The following is a 21,382-nucleotide window of genomic DNA, read 5'->3' on the forward strand; positions in this document are numbered from 1 at the left end:
TGCCCAGCACTGTTCTAGGCAGTGGGGTTACAGGAGTGGACAGTAAGGCATGAATATAATATACAAGTCAGTTCTGTAGTGTATTAGTTAAGTGTTTTGGGAAAAGTTGAGATCAGTGTGCAGAGGTTGGGATAGTGGCAGTGCTTAGGACCATGCCAAGGACTTTAGATTTTATTCCAGGTGAGATGGGAAGCTCTTGGGGCTTTGAGCAGACTGGAAGCTTACTCAGATATTCTGTCCTCAACTGACTTTGAGGAGTGGGGTCCAGGATGGGATCAGGGGGCCCTCTCAGGAGGTGACCAGGGTGGCAGAGATGGGTCTGGTTTCTGGACCTACTTTGAAGGTGAGCTGACAGAACTTGTCATCTGACTGGACAGCTCCTCCCACTTCCTTGGCAGCAGCTAGGACCCTCATGACTCCCTAGGGCTCAGACCTCCAGGTTCTCAGACCAAGCCTCTCAGGTAGTCCAAATCTAGCCTTAGTCTCTCCTGCTAGAGGACAAGCGGGGAGTCTCAACTGGAGGAACTGGGGAGCCAGGCCGTTGTGGGTGAGGGCAGCTGGACCCTCCAGAACATTAGTTCCTCTCTGTACCTTGGCTCTGGTTTTGGGACCCCTAGGGAGGCGCCAGACGTGTGTGGGTGGTTCCCAGCTGCCTCTTGCAAGAGGACCTGGGGGTGGGGAGAGACTTGCCGCTCAGGCCCCTTGAGTGACAAGCTCCCGCCCCTCTCCCCCCAGGTCTGGAAGGCCGGCTCGGCTTGGGGCTGGGAGAGGGACCTGCCCTTGGGTCCTCCTCACCCTCCTCCTCTTTCCTCTACACGCTGCCAGCAGCCTGAGAATCTTCCCAGCCAGATCTGGATCCTCCTCTCCATCCTTGTGGGGTCTCAGTTTTCCCTCACGGGGGACTGCTCAGCCACTCTGCTTCCTCCTGCTTTCCCCCCTCCCCCGCCAGCTTCACCTCCTGTGGGCTGACTCCTTGGTTCAGCCTCAGGGGAGCCTACTTCCCCCACCCCACTGTTTTTCTTCTCTGTGCGAGTGACTCTGATGCCCTGCCCTCAGGACCCTCAGTCTGCATTTCTCTCTCCCCAATAGATGGGGCTTCTGAAGACAAGGCTATGTCTTATCCTCACCCTGGGTACCCCACATCCCTTTGACTTTCCATACCTCAGATGAGGAGGGTGGATGGCGGGGACAGGGCAGAGTTTTGGCTCTGGGAGCTCTGCTGATTACTTCCCATCAGCCACCTCTCCTCTCCTGGGGGCCTAAGAAGTACTGGGAGCCACCCTGAGCCAAAAGGGAAGGCTTGGGCCTCCCCATACTGCACCCCAAGGCCATTGGCCCACGAGGTATAGCCCAGAAAAGGGGGGCAGAGGGCAGTTGTCAGGAGGCCTGGGTCCCTCACTTTGAACGACCTGGAGCAAGGCTCTTCCCCTTTGTGAGGAGAAAGGTTAGACAGGTGACCTGGGTGCTCTGACATCCCCTATCAAAAACCCTAACCAGAGCACAGACAAGACAGGCCTCACTTACTGCCTCACTGGACCCTGGGGGAGTGTGGGGACGTGAGTTTTACATAGATGAGATCCCAGTGGCCCCGGAGCCCTGCAGATTTGGATTCTGGGAAGGCCTGTTGCAGGGGTGGAGGTGAGGCGTGCCCTTGCTGATGATACTCAGCACCCCCCCCCCCACCGCAACCCAGACTGAGGCATGTCTAGGAGGGAGAGAAATGCAGAAGCGAGTTATTGAGAGAATCAAGAGAGGGATGAGTGGAGAGGGGACTGCATAGCTCTTGAGCACCTACTGTGTGCAGAGTGCTTTGCCTATGTCACCTCCTTTGATCCAAACTAATCCTGAGGAGGCAGTAATGTGAATGCCATTTTACAGATGTGAAGACTGAGGCCCAGAGAAGTGAAGTCACCTGTCTGAGGTAATACAGCAAGAGAGTGACAGAGCCAGAATTTGAACCCAGTTCCATGTGACTCAGGAGCCCAGGCCCCTCTCTGGAACCTCTCAGTGAGGTAGGTGGACGTAGCCCCTCCCCATCCCCCTCAGAGGCACAGCCCCCAGCCTCCCTCTTAAGTCCCAAATGGTTTGGAAAATCCTGATGGGAGCAGATGGTGGGGACAGATGGAGGGAAAAGCATCTCAGGGCTGAATTACACAAACAAACATTGATAAAGTGATTAAAACCTCAAGCCACCCCTTTCCAAAGGGCCCTGCCCACCCCAGCCTGCAGCACAATGGACCCAGAGGTGGAGACCTGGGGTCTCTGAATGCCCAGCGTCTTAGCCCAACTGATCCCAGCTTCTGCTCACCTCCCTCACTGCCGGGGACCACCCCCGGACCAGAGCCCAGGGCGGCAGAGCTGCCAGGAGCACAGCCGGGAGGGGGAGGGGGTGGGCCTGGCTGTTCCCGAGGGAGCTGGGCTGAGAGGAACAGAAAGAGGGGAGGGTGGGGAGGGTGGGTAAGTCCTGGGAGCTGGGAACGCAGACCTGAAGTCAGTGGCGGGCATGGGTGTGTTGCGGTGGGGCCGGCATCCCTCAGAGCAAGCGTCACTTTACAGATGGGGCTCAGCTCCCACTGAGCAGGGCCGAACCCTGTCCCACCACCCACCCCCATGGTGGAGGGGGGCAAGGTCCTTCACTTGCAGAAGGTCTGGTCGGTTTCCCCATCTGTAAAATGGAAACTATAATATTAGCACCTCCCTGGAAGGCGCTTGTGAGGATTAAGTGAGATGGAGCCTGTAAAGTTCAGGGCCCTGGGCACTCCAGGCTGCTAATAGGGCCTCCCTGCTGTAGGAGGATCAGGAAGGCCGGGGCTGGTTGGACAGTGTCCCTCTCCAGAGCAGCAGTTGGGGCTTGGAGATCCCGCCGCAAGAGCCCCTGCGGCTGCCGGGCTCTGCAGCAGGGGATCCTCGGGGTAAAAGCAGCTGAAGAGCACCACCTCCCTCCCGAATAACAGCAGCTGATGACTCTGCCCAGCCCAGAATCCAGGACCCCCAGGGGGAGAGAAAGGGGCCGTGTCTTTGCCAGTCCCTCACTATGGAGGAACGGACTTCGGAGGGCAATAGACCCAGGCTCGGATCTTGATGTGGCCCCTTCCCAGACTTGGGAAAGTTAGCAACAACAACCCCTCTGACCCTCTGGCTCCTTCTCTACAAAACTTGCATTTCCAGCTGCTTTCTGGACTTGCTCCCACAAACCCACAGACACCTCAGACTCAAGCCAGTCAGTATCCAAGTCATCACCTTCCACCACAGCCTGCCCTGTGCCTGGGTCCCCCTCCATCACCAAACAGGCCCGAGATCCACCATCCAGGACCCCTCCCTTCTCCTCATCCCCACACCTGCTTCCTTTCCAAGTCAGCGTGTCTACTGGGTACATCTCTCAGGCCTGACCTCCGCTCTCCTTGCCGCCTCCCCTTCCCCACGTCCTCGTCGGATTGGCCCTGTGTGACGGCTCCGGCCCTTTTACAGCGCCTGCCTTCAGTTTCTCTAAATCTAATCCCCTTCCTCCCTGCTTAATAACCTTCCATGGCTCTCCACTGCCTACCAAAGTAAGTGGACATTCCAGGCTCTCCATGACAGACCCCAACCCTAGCTTCCCATCTCAGCTCTTCCCGTCCACCTTCCTTCAACAACTCCCCACCAGCCAGCAATCCTCTACCAGACTGCTGGGATCTCCTACACCAAGAGAAGAGATCCAGAGTAAAGGCTGGGAAAAGGGGGCTCCCCGACCCCCATAACGCTGCATATGGGTTTTAACCTAGTTGGGGGTGGGGTGAAGTGAAGCAGGCAGCTGGGATCACGTACCAGCCAACCCTTGTCTGCACAATAATCCCTCTGCTGGTTAAAGCAACTCCTAGCTGGAAGGGCCTCCGGCTCAGCCAGGGAGAAACAGTCACTTGCTTGAGGTCACCCTGCCAGGGCACCCTTTTGTCCCCTCCCCAAGTCATAAGTGACCCCTTCTGTGGCAGCTTTCCTGACAGATAAGTATTCAGATCTTTCTCACTCATTTCCATTGCTGGTTCGCTTCTCCTGGTCCATCTCTCACCGTCTGAAATTTGTTGCTGGGTTCACAGCAAATAGAATGGTCACTCTTGGAAGTGGAATTAAGGGCAAGAGGCTGAGTGTTCACTTGTGACTTCATAAGCAATTCTGCCTGGATGTATTACAACCTGCATGCAGGACATTTGAGACTTGAGTCAAAATCTAAAGAGTCAAGATTTCTTTTTTTAATTAATTAATTATTTTTTCAAAAAGTTTTGGCTGTGCCGCATGGCATGTGGGATCTCAGTTCCCCAGCCAGGGATCGAACCCGGGACCCCTGCTTTGGAAGTGAGGAATCCTAACCACTGGACCACCAGGGAAGTCCCAAGAGTCAAGATTTTTAAAAGATGGTTCTTCCTCCTCTGGGATCTGCTTCCCAAAAGTCTTCCAGCAGCCCAGCTCTGCCCTAGGGGGTTGCCCAGGCTGAAGACTGCACCCAGCACCCGTGGCCAGTGTGACTCTCCTCCTCCTAGCAGACCTGACCCCACCACTGGCCAGCTTTGTCCTCCTAGAGCCCCGGTTCTACTACTGGGAAAAGCTTCCCTCCCAGAGTTGCTGTGAGCAGCCCAAGAGACACTGGGAGGGTCGTGCCCATGAAGGAGGCTACTCTGTGACACTCCAGGGCTCTGGGGTCTACACTCATACAGCCTTGAGGGCAGGGCCCCAGCGAGAGGAAAGGTAACATTCCAGCTCAAGGATTCCGCGGGCACCTGCGATTATCCCCATTTTATAGAAGAGGAAACAGGCACAAGAGATCGAGTTCCCTGCCTGAGCCTGTGCATGGATTAGAGCCAGATTCAAGATGGGACCCGGCTCCATGTCCTGAGCTCTTTCCAGTGGGCTGGGATGCCTTAGAGAAGTGAGAACTTCCTAGAGGATTCAGAGGGACGCAGAGTCCCAGAACCCAACCCCCAGAGGCTGAGGTTGCCACATCCCAAGGCCCTCATGCTCTGGATCTGTCTTTCTTGCTGGGAAGACTGGGTCAGCTCTCGTTTCTGGCACCTTAGGCTCTTCCCGAAGCTGGGGATTGCCTCTTTGTTTCCATAGTAACAGCGAACAGGGGGGCCTCCTGAATCAGTGCAGGGATACCGCACAGGTACTGGCAGGTATGCATGTGCCCTGGGAATCCCTGGGATGGACAGCCTGAGGTACACGCACGCATACCCACGCACACCCTTGCACATGCATGCACACCCAGTGCATGTGTGTGCACACCCACTCCCCCTTGCACATGAAGGCACATGTACAATGTGCCCACTAGCTGAGAAGTGGGTCAGGACATCACCCTGCCTGACACGATCCACTCTCACAGCAACCCTGGCCCACTCAGGCAGGGGGAGGGTTTTGGGGAAATGAATGACTTCCACTTTATAATAATACATCTATAGATACTTACTATGTGCCCAGTACTGCATTTTCCTTTTCACATATAACATCTCCTAGACTCCCCACACCACTCTGAGAGAGGTGCCTGGTGAGGAAACAGGCTCAGAGAGGTAGAGAGATTTGCCTGAGGTCACACAGTAGCCAAGATTCGAGCCGAGGACTGTTTGGCTCCTGCCCTCCGCGACAGATCCCTTGGTGCCAGACTCAAGAGCACTCACCCCGGGACCCACAAATACAGATGGGTGTGCCTGGCAGCAGGTAGAGCCAGAGCTGAGGCCTCCCAGCTAGGATGCCAGGGTTCCTGGACTTGTGGCTCTGGGCACTGGGTTCCCTCTCTGGCCTCCAGCCATTCTTGAGACTGAGGAGTGAAGGGAAGCCCAGAGGACCGCGAGGGCTTTCCTTCCACTGATTTCTCCCAGTCAGCAGAAAAGGAACTTTGAACAGCCAGAGAAAGACCCACTGGGAATTTCCTGCTGGTAAAGCCATCTGGGTTCACTTGTGAGCTCCCTGCCCTTCCTCCGGAGACAGAAATCCAGCTGCCAGGGTCCTGGCTTCTCGACCTCTCGGGCCTCTCAGGCAAAACTTGGGGAAATGAGGGGGCCTGAGGCTGGAGGCTGGGCCAACTGAATCATCCTGAATAGGAAGCTGGGAGGTGGGCTGTCTTGCAGGAGGCAGCTTTCAGCAAAAAGATGATGTGACAGTGAAAATGGGCTGCTGGGGAGGGAGTGAGCTCCCTGTCACTGGAGGCATCCCAAGTTGGTAGGCACTGGATGCTCCCCGTTTAGGAAATTCAAGATAACCAGTGACTGAGTGCTGCATCGTTCTCCTCATCACTGCCGTCATAGCAGCACTGATTAGATACCCTTTGTGTCAGGCACTTTAAGATACAACTGCCACCAGTGCTAATAAAAATAGCAGCTCCTGTGTACTCAGCCCTTTTGCGCTTGATCATCATTGACTCCTCACAGAACGCTGTGAGGCAGGCACTATCGTTAGGCCCATTTATGGATGAGGAAACTGAGGCTCAGAGAGGCACGGCAGCAAGATTCAGACTCTGCCTGGCTGCTGCGTCTGTGATCTGCTCACCTGGGAGTTGGCCTCCTGGCACCCAGGCAGAGGGACCAAAGCAGGAGGCAGGGCGGCCTCCCCAGCTAGGGCTCTGGGTCCCCCCAGTCCCGGAGCCTTTCCTGTTCTGGGCAGCACTATGGCCCAGGTGGGCGCCCTCTGCTGGCCATGCTCTGGTTCTGCAGAGCCATGTTGTTTTCAGGCTGAGGGAGACCCTGGGATGTGGGAGGTGGGTGGGCTCTTGAACCTAGACCCTCACATTAGATGGTGGTACCTGAGGTCACCCAGCCAGTCAGGGACTGAGCTAAGGTTTGAACCTAAGCGTTGTCTGATTCTCAGCCTCCCGTCCTTCCACCCCTCCCTGGTGGGGAAGGAATTTTACTCCAGCAGCCTTCGCATCCTCCACCCCCTCCCTGCATCTGGACCCCCTAAAACAGAGCCTCTAGCCCCACTGCTCCTGAGGGATCTTAGTGACTGTGGTTTGTAGCTGAGAATCTGTCTCCAAAGGCAAATCTGGGGTCCACGATTTGAGGTAATTTGAGGCATAGAGATGCTACTGACTAGCTGTGTGACATTGGGCAAGATTCTCAACCTCTCTGAGCACTGTCAGATGGGAGTCAGTTCCTTTGTAGACTCTGAAGAACTGAAGAAATTGGAGGAGGTCTCTTTTACCCATTTAGAAGGTCTTTACTCAGACCTCTCCTCTACCTCTTCCCTCCTCCCCTCCTTTCCCCTTCCTCCTCCCTCCCCCCCTTCTTTCTCTCTTGCTCCTCTTCTCCACTCCCCACTAACTCTTCCACCACTCTGTGGTGTGGATATTATCTTTCTTTTCAAGAGGAGGCATTTGAGGCTCAGAGAGGTGGAGTAACTGGCCCAGCGACACCCAGCCAGGTGTTTTGGTTTAGAATCCAGACTTTGGTGAGCTGACCCCTCCCCTGTTCCCTCTTCACCTCCTCTCTCCTCACTCATCACATCTCATCCATCAGCTCCTCCTACAAAACTTTCCCCAAACCCTCCATCAACTTCTCTCCTTGTCCCTTGCCACTACCCAGGCCAAGACCCATCTTTTCTGGGCTGGTGACTGCAGCAGCCTCCTTGCTTCCTCACAGGTCACTCGGCCTGGTTTTCTGCAGTCTGGCTTACACACTGGAGCAGGTGAAGTGACCCTTTTAAAATGTAAATCAGATCATATCACATCTCTTTTTGAAAGTTTCCACTGCAAATGGAATAAATCTAAGCTCCATTCCACTCCCTCAGGCCCTGTGCTATTGATCCTAGTCACCTTTATTTCCTCTTTCTTCCCCATGAAGCCCCAGTCTCACTGGCTTCTTTAAGTTTCCTGACCATGCCAAGCCTGCTTCTGCTCCAGGGCCTTTGCACTTGCCGCTCCTGTGGCTGGAGCACCCTTCCTGGGATGTGTGTTGTGCCTGCCCCCCTTTCCTTCTTAGTTCAGATGTCGCCCCCTCAGACCACACTACCTAACATTTTCCCACTCAGCCATTCTCAACCATATTCCCCCATTTTTGCCAGAGCCATGTGAGTCTCCGAAGATATTGTACTGTCGTTAGCTCCCTTGTTTCTTGCCCGTCTCTCCCACTGGAACATGAGATCCATAGGGGAGGGACCTTGTCATCCTGTCCACAGCTGTGTCCCCAGGACCTAGCATAGGACCTGGCAGTTAGTAGATGCTCAATATGTGTTTGTTGAATGCAGAAAGCCCTCCGCAGCCCTGACTTCTTTTGCATGCTCAGAGCAGTCTTTCAAATCCAATCCTATTTTTCCTGCTCCCACTGTCACAGCCCAGAGCTTGTAGCAACCCCTCCCATCCCTCCCTGCCACCCTACTCTGCCTCCCTTCCTTCTCCTCCACATAGACAATATGCTCTCCCAGGCCTCAGGCCAATGATTCCTTTTTCCCTCTGTCCTTTTTGCCTCATTTGACTAATTCCCACCTGACTGTCAATACTAATTAACTCAGGTGTCACCTCCTCCCAGAAGCCTTCCCTGCTTTCCTTTTAAGTTAATACTCTCTCCTGGCCCCTGAAGATCCTTGGTCCCTCCTGGTCCATAAGGCAGTCCTCTCCTTGTATATTAAGAATATCTCTCTCCTTAAGGAGCTCCTCAAGAACTTGGACCAATCTGGTTCATCACGATGTCTTTGGCACCCAGCCCAGACTGCCTGGCACAGGCATTCAAGAAACATTGATCTGGGCTGGCCTCATCATTGCTGTGATGGGGACTTTGGGGGATTAGACCAGACCAGTGTCTCCCAGCTGTATGACCCATGGCAAACTACTTCCTCTCTTTAAGACTCAGTTTCCTCATCTGTAAAATGAGTATAACATTCCCAACTTCTTAGGGTTGTGAGGATTCAAGAGAAACTTCTCTAGTGTATGTAGTGCTCTGGCATGTGGAAAGTGTTAGGTGAGTGGTGGGTCCCTTTTCCAGTATGGACTTGGGCCTGGGCTTAGCAACTGCCTCTGGGAGCAGCCAGCCCCCTCAAGCCCTTCAGGGGAGGAAAATGTCTATCCTCTAGTGAGCCCTGGGCCCAGGACCTCTGAGGAGCCCTCAGAGCTGAAGGGAAGATATAGGCAGACTGGATCAAGCCCTGAACTTGAAGCTGCATCACTGAATTTAAGACATGGCTCCATAATTCACTGGCTGTGTTACCCAGTGTGAGTCCTCACACCTCTCTGAGCCTCAGCTTCCTGATCTGGAACAGGAGCTAATAACACTTATCAGCCAAAGACTCAAAATAACATGGACAAAAAGCCAAGTCTGGGTAGACGCTTGATTACTGGTCCTCAAAGCAATCTCCTTCCCTTCTCCTAATTCTTCCTGTGATTTGGGGTTTGTGTATCTAGGGGACCCCCTAGACAGGGCCATGACCATTCTAGGTGGCAAAGAGGAACCTCCCCATTCTAAATGCTAACCTGCAGCCTGGGTTAGGGGCTGGGACTCTGGACAGCTCTGGACACTCAGGAGGCTCCAAATGCTGGTGACCTCACCAGGTGCCAAAGTGTAAGTGACCAGTCAGCCCCCTAGGAGGTGTCTGTGGGGTCCTCCAAATGCAGATCATCTTTGGAGGACAGAGGCCCACCCCTCACGCCCCCCACCCAGATCCCCGTTCATGCATTTAATCATTCTTCCACTGCTGTATTTCCAGAAGGTTGCACAGAGCCTGGTACATAATAGGTCTCAATAAATATATGTTGTAAGAACAAGTTTTTATGTTCAACACACTTATTGTCTACTGCTCTTAGCCCTGTGCTAAGAGATGGTGTACAGATGGTGCACACAGAGGAACTGGTCCTGACAGCTCTCTCCCAAGATCACCCAGGGGGGCTCTAAATCCTCCCATCTCTTCCCACTCCAGAGCCAGCTTCCACTGGTTGCCAAGCTCCAGGCATCAGGACTTTTCCCAGAATCGAGGTAATGCCCAAGCACCCCATGCATCATGGGGCCTGGGAAGGCTGCACACCTGCAGCCACAACTCTCCAAATCCTCTCTGTCTTTCATGCCCCGTCCTCCAGCCACGCTTCCCCATCCCTCTAAAAGCCTCAGACACAGCCATCTCCGCCCACCCAGTGCCCTACATCTACCTGGGGTTATACCCAACGTGGCCAGCGGGTGGCGCTGAGACTCCCCTTTCCCCAGCGCTGGACTGCACTCCACACCCCACCAGGACCCTGTCCCTCCCTCATTTTCTCCCCAGCACGGACAGGAGCGGACTCTGTGACCTCTAACTGACCCCTCTCTTTCCTGCTGGCTCCTGCGATGAGGCCTGAGGAGACTCCAGTTGCTCCTGCAGGCCCCGGGTTGTCTTTTCCTGCCTGGTGGGTGAGGGGGGGGGTCCCCAGGGGCCAAGATGCAGCTGGTGGGGCGGGGCTGGGCGGGGTGAGGCTGAAAGCAGCTGCCGGGTGAGAGAAAGAAAAAGAGAGAGAAGAGAAGAAGGAGCGGGAGGGAGAGGTGCTCTGGTTCCCTGGCTCCTATCCCAAGCAGGTGGAGGTCCCAGCTGAGGCTCGCCCCAGGATAAGGTATGTGGCTGAGGAAGCAGAAGGGGCCAGAACCTAACCCGCTAGCCCCTCAGTACCCCTAGGCCTGCTCTGCTGCTCAGCAAGAACCCCTGAGCCCCCTCCCATCTCACCTCTCCCAAGGTGACCAAATAGAGACTTGGGGGGCAGTACAGGAGTCGAGGGGTGGGCATTAGGAGGCAAAGGCTCTATTGCTGTTCTGGACTCGATACGTGAATTTGCACCAAGCTCTTCCCGTCTCTGAACCTCAGTTTCTTAATCTAAAATGGAGGCAGAGGCCGGGGGCTCTTGAAGATGTTTTGTGGGATAACTTTGCAAGGTGTCCCTTTTTCAAAAAGAATTCGTTCTTTCAGGGGCTTCTGAAGACCAGAAGGCTTTTTTTTTTTTTTTTTTTTGCGGTACTCGGGCCTCTCACTGTTGCGGCCTCTCCCGTTGCGGAGCACAGGCTCCGGACGCGCAGGCTCCGGACGCGCAGGTTCAGCGGCCATGGCTCACGGGCTTAGCCGCTCCGCGGCATGTGGGATCTTCCCGGACAGGGGCACGAACCCATGTACCCTGCATCGGCAGGCGGACTCCCAACCACTGCGCCACCAGGGAAGCCCCAGAAGGCTTTTAAGACCCAGAGGGATGCGCCCCTAGTGGTGGAATTTCAGGCAGTGCAGGGAGGGGGTCATTTAGAAAGATGGGTGGTCCCTCCATGTCAGGGGCCCTGAGGCCCTGGTCTGTGCCTCTCTCCTCAACCTAGTTTCCCTGACTGGGACTCATGGTGGAGAGTGACACAGGGTGGTGGGTGGGAGCTTCCCCAGGTGTCTGGTGCTCCAGAGGTCCTCTCATTAGGGAGAGGGTGGTGGGCGCAGGGTGAGGGTATTTCTCTGCCACTCCAAGATCAGAAAAAGAGTGGATTAGGCAGCAGGGTGTGTGGCACCAAGGTAGGGACAGTGGTAGGCTTATGGATGTCCCCAGGGTAATGAGGGAGGGGTCACCCGAGCCCTTTTTGAACTGTGGCTGCTGGCCACGTCTCCAAAGTCCCCTGCACTTCAGAGTCATTAGCTCATTCACTGCTCACATCCTTCAACCAGTCCAGAAGGGTGGGGGCAGGGGGGCTGGAGCCATTCCTCCCTCACCCTGCTCTTGGGAAGAGATTGTTCCAGATTGTTCTCTGGCTGGGGAGAAGCTGGCACGGGCAAGTTTTAGGATCTCAGGGATCCCAAGGTGGGAGGCAGTCCAGTCAAGCACATGATGGGGAGTCAAATCAGCCTCTGTTCAAATCCTGGCTCTGCTGTGGGTCCTTGGGGGGAGTCAAGTAACCTCTCCTAGCTGCAGTCTCCTCCTGTGGAAAATGCGGACAACAGAGCGGGCCCTTACAGGGTTGCAGTGAGAAGCAGTCGACATGATGCAAGTAAAGCCCCCAGCGCGCAGCTGGCACCTATGAGATGCTGTTGCTCTCATTATGGAGGGAAAAATGGATGTCAAGAAGGGAAGGACTGGCCTGGGGTCACAGAGTTAGGCCCTCCAGTGAGTCAGAGCACCCTCTTCTCAGCCCCATGGCAAACGCTGAGCACCTACTGTCTGCACCCCAGCACCTACGGAGCACTCTATAGTCACCCCCATCCCTACTAGGATTGCTCCCCTCTGCTCACTCCTGTCCCAGCCTGCAAGGCCTCGGGTCTGGGGCTGGGGAGGGGAGAGGGGTGGGGACCCCCAGGCGCGGGAGGGCAGGTCAGCTTTGGGGCGGGTGCGATGGGAGCCCAGAGGAGAGTCTCCGTGGCACTTGTCCTCCCTCTCCCTCGGGAAAGGGCAGCGGTGGCGGCCGGGTCAGGGCTGCGCGGCGGGGAGAGAGGCTGCGTGCGAGCCTGGGGCTGAGCACAGTGGGGCACGGAGAACCCCGCTCGGGCTCCGGCACAGGCGAGAGGGTGGCAGCGCGGGTCGGCGAAGCCCCGCGGGCCGGGTCATCGGGGGTGGGGGCGGCGAGGGGGCGCCCTCCGCCCCTCACCCCGCCCCCGCGCCTCTCCCCGCAGCGGGGGCGCCCCGCCCCTCGGGCGCCCGACGTGGACGCGGCGGCCGCCGCCGCCGCCGCCGCGCGGGAGTCGCTGTCCGCGGAGCCGACATGCAGGCGGCGCGGGGCGGCACGGGGCGGCCGGGCCGGGCGGGCCGCGGGCCGGAGCGCCAGCGCGAACGGCTGCCGCACGCCGGAGCCGCCGCCATGCACCCCGGGCCGCCCCGCGCCGCGCTCCGCCTGTGGCTGGGCTGCGTCTGCCTCGCGCTGGTGCAGGCGGGTAAGGGGGTCCGGGCGCGGGGCGCGGGCGGGCATCCTCGGGTCCCTTGCTTGCTCCCTGGGGACCCCGTCTCAGGCCCGCTCACTGCTCCCCTCGCCCCACGCCCCAGCCCCTTTCCTGCCTGCTTGACCCCTAGACCCGACCTCCAGCTCTCAAACCCCTTCCCACCACCACTGCCCTGGGATCCACGGTCTTGGGATTCCCCAGCCCCCTCATCCCATTGCCCTGACCCCAGGCCTTTCCTTCAGGAGCCCTAGCTCCTTTCTCTGGCCCAGGGAGCAGCTGAGGACACCGGTCCCCCCACCTTGGGCCTCCCTCCTTGACCCAAAGCCCTGCAGGCCAACTCTGCAGGTCGAGCGGGATGGGGTCCCACTGTGTGAGGGGGATGGGGACCGGCACCCGAGGGCACGGGGACAGGTGGGGTGGACCCCGAGCCTGGAGTCTGGCCTGCCCCCTGGGGCCTGGCCTCCTCCTCACCCCGCCCCTCCTGATGCCCTGTCCCCGTCCCTTCTGGCTGCTGCCACCTTGCTCATCTCTCGTCCGACCCAGCTCTCCTTGGCTGCTCAGTGCTGTCTCCCTGCTTCTGTCCTGTGTCTGTCTCTGATACCCCACTTGTCTGTTCTCTGGTTCTGTGTCTGCTGCCCCTGTCTGTGACCCTCTGTCTCTCTCTGCCTCCACGTCTGTCTTTGTCTCCCCAGGCCCCAGACCAATGAGGTGAGGGGTGAGGCTCAGGCTTAGGTCTTCTTCCCCTTTAAGCGCCTGCCTCTTGGGGATACAGAAGCTGTGTGAGTCCGCTGCCCCTCTCCTAGAAAGTTCTTCCTTCCCTGACCCCCACCATCCTCATCACCCTCCTCTCATCTGGTCCCCTTTGTCCTCTCCTCCCATCCAAGAGGCCCTACCCTGTTCTCTTGACTCCACTGAGGGGCCGTGCTCTGAGTGACCCCATCTTCCTCTGCCGCCTTCCCACCTGCCTCTTGAGGCTGGAGGGGTGTGGAGAAGAGGCCTTTCCCCAGGCTTCATCCTGCCTGGGTCTCCACAGTACTGGGGCTTCTTTTCTTGGTCCTCACTCCCATCCCAGGGCTCACCCAGCTAGGCCCTTCTCGACCTCTGGGTCTTTCTCCTTCCCTCAAGGTCACTCACTTGACAGTGCAGTTCTGTAGAAAGAGCACTGGACTGGGGAGCCTTCTGATTGCTTTGCACCAGACTAACCTTGAGCTCCTGCAGTCCGGCCACCTATGTCTCCCCCATGCCTGTCTCCCCACCTCTCATTCCTCCTCCTTTAGATCTGGCCCTGGCCCCGGGCTCATCAATTTTAGCTTGAAACCTAGTGGGGCCAGTTGTGGCCAGCAGGGGTTCCCACCCTGTTTACAAGGAGCCTGGGGCCTCTCAGGCCTGGCTCTTCAACCACTAAGGAACTGAGACCCAGGTCCCAATCCCACTGGAAGGCCTGGGTTTCTTCCTTCCCACCTCATGGCCATTCCCAGGTTATCTTGTCATACTGACGAGACCATGGGCCTGGGCCTCACGACAGGGGGTGCTCAGGCTCAGGTGCCTCCCCACCCCCAGATAGCCCCTCGGCCCCAGTGAATGTCACCGTCAGGCACCTCAAGGCCAACTCTGCAGTGGTGAGCTGGGACGTCCTGGAGGATGAGGTCGTCATTGGATTTGCCATCTCTCAGCAGGTAACCCTTGAGGGTCCCTGGGAGGGAAGAACACATCAAGATAGAAGTGGTAGACGGGGGAGGAAGGGGTGCCGAAAGAGAAAGGAAAAAGGAACGAGGAGCAAGAGAGATGGCCAGAAAGCTGCACGCGTGGCTGGGAAGGGAGGCCCCAGAAGGGAATCCTTTGGTTGGAATCTGGGAATTAAGGGCATGATTTTGATCTTAAACAGATCTGAGTTTAGGACCTTGCTCCAGTTCTTGCTAGTTGTATGGCCTTGGGCAATTTCCCTAACTTCTGTGAACCTGTCTCCTTACCTGTAAAGTGAAGATATCAATACCTACCTGCAGAGATGATGGGATGCTTGAGTCAGATTGTGGATGTCCGGGGTTTAACATGGTAGCCAGGTGAGGCCTTATCACCGCCGGAGAGGTGGACAGACGTGGGGTGGGGGCCTGGGCACTGAAACCTGGGGCCCGGCTTTTGCTCCACAGAAGAAGGACGTGCGGATGCTGCGCTTCATCCAGGAGGTGAACACCACCACCCGCTCGTGCGCGCTCTGGGACCTGGAGGAGGACACCGAGTACATCGTGCACGTGCAGGCCATCTCCATTCAGGGCCAGAGTCCGGCGAGCGAGCCCGTGCTCTTTAAGACGCCACGGGAGGCTGAGAAGATGGCCTCGAAGAACAAAGGCAGGCCCGGGACGGGGTGTGGGGAGGGGCGGTCAGGGCTAGCGTGGCGGGCGACTGGAGGAGAGCATGAGCCCCCCATCCTCCCCCAGCCCCTGCTGCCTAGCCAAGCAGCCCCTGAGAGAGGGAGGCCCACTCTGGTCCCCCAAGCTATGGGATACAAACTTTCAGCTCTGGATTAAGTCTAGTCGGTGCCACCCAAGTAGCCATCAGCATGTTCTAGAATCTCTTTTTGTTAGGTGTGTGGGCACCTGTAGAAATAAGCCCTTAATATTTTGCACTTGGCCCTAGAAATGTGGCTGGCAGGGGCCCAGGGAGTCCTGGAGCTATAGTGTCTCTCTCCACACAGATGAGGTGACCATGAAGGAGATGGGGAGGAACCAACAGCTGCGGACGGGCGAGGTGCTGATCATCGTCGTGGTCCTGTTCATGTGGGCCGGTGAGTCTGGCCCCAAGCCCTTCTTCACTTCACCTCGGGGAAGTGGAGGACCCTCACCAGACCCTTTACTCACAGAAACGAAGGGTGAGGGGCTTGGAGGCAGTGAGAGGACTTAGGAGCCTAAGTTCTGCTCTGGGGGCCAGATCTGATCCCTTCTCTAACTGACCTCTCACCAAAAAAATAGCAGTTCGGTAGCTGCCTCGTAGGATTATATGAGTGAGTGCCCTCCCTAATGAATGGCCAAAGCCCCTGGCCTTCCAGCCCTGGCTGCAGCAGCCTCTCCGTATTCTTCCGGGTTGCTGTGCCTCCAGGTGCTTCAGGCCTGGGCAGCTCAGGCTTGGGACACCCTCTTAACCCACTCATCCTTCTTGACACAACTCGGAGACCGCCTGCGTGAAACCTCCCCAACCCATCCATTAGAATGTTCTCCTGCCTCGATGCTCCCGCGGCACCCTGTGTGCTCCTCTCTAAATTTAGCCCTTCTTAGCTAAGTTAGTTGGGTTCCTGTCTTTCTCTTTTCCCACTTGTCTGTGAGCTCCCTGGGGATAAAGACCATCACCTTTGTACTCAACTCAACCAGAATTTACTGAACAGCCACTCCATTCCAGAGAGTAGTGCTACAGTCGTGACTAAGAAGAGCCATGTGCTTGTAAGAAGTCTGGGAGACGCCAGGCCCGTACTTAACAATAATTCAACGTGATGCGTGCTATAATAGCACCATGTATGGGAGCAGAGGACGGGGAATGAATTAATTCTGGGGCTAGGAGTAGAAATCAAGAAAAACACAGAGAGGAGGTAAATGGGGATTGAGCTTTGAAGGATGAGTAGGAGTTCACCAGGCAGCCAAAAAAGGAAGGGTATTCTGGGCATGGTGTGTTCAAGAAGGAAATTAAGCTCAGTCTGACTCTGCAGCTGCGACCCAAGAGAGAAGATAGAAAGTGAGGGGTAAAGGATGTTGAGGCTGTCAAGTGGACTGGAGTCCTTCTTGAGGGAATTAAACACCATGTCGAAGTTATATGAGCATCGTGGTTGAGAGGACAGCCTCTGTTTTAGAAGCATATGGAAAAATAGGTTCCGTAGACACAAAGAAAAGCAGACACTTGAAAAAAAAAAGCTGGAAAAACAAAGGATTGTACAAAAGGGGAGGTTTGCTTATGGTGCATTATTAGTCTTGGCACAGACAGTATTCACATCATTGTAACAATATAGAATAGTGAATTAACTCGAAATTGTGAGGTAATTCTGCTAGGATGATGAGGAAGGTAATAGAGGGAGTGGTTAGGCTCTATATGCCATGGTGGGACGTCAACAGATAATCTCTAAAACAGATCAGGTAATAGCACTATAGAGTTTCCTGTTGCCTAGTGGTTAGGATTCTGGGCTTTCACTGCTGTGGCCCGGGTTCAATCCCTGGTCGGGGAACTAAGATCCTGCGAGCCGTGTGGCGCAGACAGAAAAGAAATAGCACTATAAATCAAGTATAGAGGTAAAAATGGGGAAAACACCTACGAGAGTTGGAGGTGGTTGCCTTAATACTATAGGACTTGCAAAAAATATTAGTTTGATAGCGATAAACATTTAGGAGAGTGCAGGCCCTGGAGTGCACACCCCCATTCCACCGTGTGACCTTGAGTGAGTTATCTAAGCTCTTCATCACTGCCCTCCCTCGTAACCTGGGGATGGTAATAACCAGTGCTCTCAGAGAGCTATGAGGGCTCAGTGAGATGGAATGTCAGGGCCCAGCACAGGGCCTGGCACATGCTAGACAAATGCTATTGTTTCTCTTTGCCCTAAAGGAAAGGGGAGCCCTCTGAGGTTTAAAAGAAGGAAAGGGAGGAGACACGATCAGAAGCATGTTGTAAGAAGATCAGCCCAGCAGCAGTGAAGGGGCTGGTGGGGAAGGGGACAGGTGGACACAGAAGCCAGAGGCCAGAGGCAGCCTCTTGCAGTAGTACTGGGCTCCAGATGGTGAGAGGCCATCTGGAGCCCGGTACCCACAGGAGCTCAGCCTGGTCTAGTGGGCATGAAGTGGAGGGGCAAGGACTGGGGCTCTGGCCTCTGACTGCTCTCCTTTGTCCCCTGCAGGCGTCATCGCCCTCTTCTGCCGCCAGTATGACATTATCAAGGACAATGAACCCAATAACAACAAGGAAAAAACCAAGAGCGCATCAGAAACCAGCACACCAGAGCACCAAAGTGGGGGCCTTCTCCGCAGCAAGGTGAGGGCAAAACCTGGGCCTGGATGGGGGCCCCGTGGCTGGCACCCTGGTAGTCACTGGGCTGCAGAAGGGGTCAGCTTGGGGACTACCAATGGGGCCTGGCATGGCTGCAGCTGGACAGAGCCAAGCTTGGCCGCTGCCCGTGTGACACAGGGGACACTGCAAATTGATTTTGGATCCTCTCCTTTTGCAGGGTGCCAGGAGCCAGTAGGGGTTTAAAAAGAGGGCAGCGAGTGGGGAGGGCAGAGCTCCCAGTAGGTGCGGGACAGCAAGAGTAGGGGTTCTGGGCTCATTCATGCTCCTGCTGTGCTGTATGACCTTGGGCATGTACTTCACCTCTTTGTACCTTCATTTCCTCTTCTGTAAAACAGATATGAAAACCTTTTCAGTGCTTGCTTTGAGCAGCTCAGAAGAGAGACATAGAGAACGGAAGAGAATCTCATGGTTCTGACGATGATTATCCAACAAACAAACATCTGGCTCTCTCTACATTTCCTCCTTCCTCCATCTCCTTACACCCTCTGGCTTACTGTCCTCTCTCTTGGCTTCTCTCTGGCGCTCTCCTGAAGCCTCTTATTAATCCACCATCTCCAGAAGCACCTCAGCAATGTCAGTGGCTGAGGCTACGCTCAGAGGCAGATCTGCAGGATGTGAGAGAACCAGCCAGCGGGATGCTCGGCTAGGGCCCCGGACCCAGTCCTGGCCACTCAGCTGAGTGAAGCTGAAGGCTGGGTTTGAGAGGCAGAGAGATAAGACATCCAGGCAGGGCTCCTCCTTTCCTTCCACCTGAGAACAAGAGCCTGGCTTTTAGGCTGCAGCCCTGCTGCTCCCTTCCTTCTGGTGTCTTCTCCCTGTTTCCATCCTTGCAAGAAGTCTGTTCAATTTAGCCCTGGCCGCTTCTCTCATTTTTTTTTCCTCCCAGTTTCCAAACAAGCCCTCGGTGAACATCATCGAAGCATGACTGCCTGTCTGCAGGGAGAAGGATTCCATTTTTCTTCTCTGCTGGTCCCCAGGTCCATGGGCACAGGGAGAAAGAGGACTACCATGGGGGGAGGCACAGCTAGCTGCACAGTTCTCCCTCTGCCCCCCCATCCTAGTCTGGTGAAGAAGGCTGAACTGCAAACCCCAATTCTGCAAAAAATAAGCCACAAAACTAAAAGGCCTGGCCCTGTCCTGGAAAAGGCAAAGCTGCGTGAGACACAGCCGTCTTTCTGCCTCCTCGCCTCTCCTGGACTGGCTTCCTCTTTGAGAAAATGCACAAAGCTCCTGGGAGATAACAAGCACCTAGACTGACAGAAGCTGTGTCTTTCAGGGAAGCTGTGGGGCTGCCTGCCGGGCAGGGGCCTGGCGGCCATCAAGCCTTTGCTGGATCCAGCCATCAGGGACTTGTTTGTGGCGCGATGCACAACTTTGCGAGTGTGTAAGATGTTATCTGTTCTGTCTCTTTTGGAAAACACAACCGAAGGGCTTCACTCCAGAGGGCAGAGGGATTCCCCGAGCTGGTTGCCTGTGTCCTTTGTCTTCTTTGGCCCTTATTTTGACTGTAAGATCATCAGTCTGGGGTCTGAAGGAGACAAAGTGGGAAAGAGACCTGGAAGGTACTGGCCCCATTTCTTTAGGAAAAGTCTCTTGGAGTTGCAACAGTGCTGGCTTGCACAACTGAAAAGGTACAGCCACCTGGCACAACCTGGGGGCTGCTAAATCACCCCCTCTGGGGTGGACGCTGCTGGAAGGCGGGCCCGAGCCATTCACCATGGACGGTCAGAGCAGTCCTGACCTCTGGGGTCTCCATATCTTGCCATCTCATCCAGGGTTCGTGAAAGCTACCCAGGGTCCTCATGTCCTTCCCTAGAGCCTGAGTGGTGTGAGGTGACAGGTCTCTCCCTCCACTGCCTCTTTCTGGTTTAAAAAACAAATGGTGCTTGCTAAGGAAGGCAGATCCTTCCCTAGGACTGATAAGTTGCGGCTGCTGAATGCCTGCATAGGAAGAGACGGACCTCTGCGTCTTCCATTCGTGGCTAAGGACGACAGTGTGGGCGACTGCGCTTGGCACAAGCCTGGCACGCAGTCGGCGCCCAGTGAGTACCTGCTGAACTGAATGAGAAGCGCGGTGACCCCCAAGCCAGAGAGCTGAAAGCCATTCCCCAGTGACCGCCCCTGCTTTGCGGTCTACAAGAGCTCTCGGGGCTGGGGCAGCTGCCACTCTGCTTTGCCCGAGTGTGGAGCACAGAGAGGGAGGAGAGACAGGGTGAAAGGCAGATGTCAGCAACACTAAGGGCTTCCTCATGGGAGGGCATGAGGCTCCACTCATTGTCTTGTGACTTCCATCCCTGCTGAATGGGGCTGCAAGGCCAAGGCTCCTTAGGGGAGAGGTCCTTACCTCTGATCCAGTTAGAGCAATAACCACTTTTTAAATGTAAAATAAAAAGACATATGAAAAGGCACATCCTCGTCTTCTGGTAAATGCCCAAGTGTTGCCCTCTTTTTCTGGCAGTTGGCAGCAAATCAGGACGTGTGGAGGAGGGAGTCAGTTCTCTCCATTTTGGCCTGCAGCTTCTTAGGGACAAGCCTGCCAGCCAAGCTGGAGTTGGAAGGGAAATCTCTAACAGATGGGGGTGCACGTGTAAGAGGAGAAAATAGTTGCTCTATCATCCCATTACTGAGCCCCCCCCCCAAAACCGAGCTTGGGCTGCCTCACCGCATAGGTATGCAGGCTGGAGCTCAGTTTTTAAAACAAAGGGTTTTCCCCTCTGGATAGGGTTGGTGCTTTTCCTGGCCAAAGGGAATGCAGTCCTGCTTCTCCCAGCATGAAGGGGAAGTAAAGCGGGACTGCAGAAGCTGCCTGCTGCAGCTCAGGATTCACAGCATGCTGTTCGGGGATGTTAAAGGAACATCACTCTGATCCCGCAGCAGGCTGAAAGGTAGAGGAATGATGCCATTAGCCAATGAGCAAACCAGTAAATGGGGCACCTTGAACATTTCTGTCCAGAGCCGGGAGGAGCTTAGGAAATGTCAGGTGAGTGGGGCTTAGGGTAGGCTGTTCTGGAAGGTTCTGAGAGCAGAGGGGAGCAGGTCTTACAGGCTGGGTGGGAGAGTGGGTAATCGATTAGCACGCAGAACTGCCAGCCAAACCTCAGAGAGGTACTTCCCAGGTCCTCTGTGCCTGTTTAGTGCCAGATGATGGAGAAGCTCCAAGTCAGCATCAGGTATAAACAGCTGTCAGTGGGGTCCAGGGAGTGCCGCTAATGGGAGTTTGCTGTCTTTACCTTATCTGTGCCTGTAGCACATCATCTTAGGGAATGAGGGGAGTGGAGTGAACAACACGCCTCACTAAACACCATTCCCTTTAATCACCTCCCTAAACCCCCAAGTTCTACAACTGAACTCTTCCCGAATCAACTAGTGACACAGTGGAAGCCTACGGCTGTGACTTGGGCTGTGGTCCTTTCTTCACCCCTCACTTAGATCTGCAGAGTCCCCACAGCTTGGGAAGGGCTCAGGCAAGTTGTCTGAGACTGAGAGACCTGCCCTGCAAGACCACAGCAGGTCTGTGGGAGGAACGGTGGACTGAGGC

The 21,382-nt window shown here is 55.6% G+C and overlaps 1 protein-coding gene across 4 annotated transcripts; it reads left to right on the forward strand.

The window, feature by feature from the left end:
- The first annotated feature begins 10,220 nt into the window (after positions 1–10,220).
- FNDC5 (fibronectin type III domain containing 5) lies at positions 10,221–20,246 on the forward strand. Of its 4 annotated transcripts, none has more exons than XM_060308333.1 (6): positions 10,221–10,327; positions 14,368–14,483; positions 14,955–15,153; positions 15,500–15,589; positions 17,675–17,808; positions 18,731–20,246. In XM_060308333.1, exons 3-6 carry the CDS (start codon positions 14,970–14,972, stop codon positions 18,767–18,769), a joined length of 447 nt encoding a protein of 148 aa, XP_060164316.1. In that variant the 5' UTR covers positions 10,221–10,327; positions 14,368–14,483; positions 14,955–14,969; the 3' UTR covers positions 18,770–20,246. The 4 variants fall into 4 exon arrangements, with proteins under 4 accessions (XP_060164316.1, XP_060164313.1, XP_060164309.1 ...); XM_060308330.1 differs by lacking the exon at positions 10,221–10,327 and adding an exon at positions 12,684–12,801 and having other exon boundaries at positions 18,180–20,246; XM_060308326.1 differs by lacking the exon at positions 10,221–10,327 and adding an exon at positions 12,684–12,801.
- The last annotated feature ends 1,136 nt before the right edge of the window (positions 20,247–21,382 follow it).

This window comes from Globicephala melas, chromosome 1 (assembly GCF_963455315.2).
Source record: "Globicephala melas chromosome 1, mGloMel1.2, whole genome shotgun sequence".
NCBI lineage: Eukaryota > Metazoa > Chordata > Mammalia > Artiodactyla > Delphinidae > Globicephala > Globicephala melas.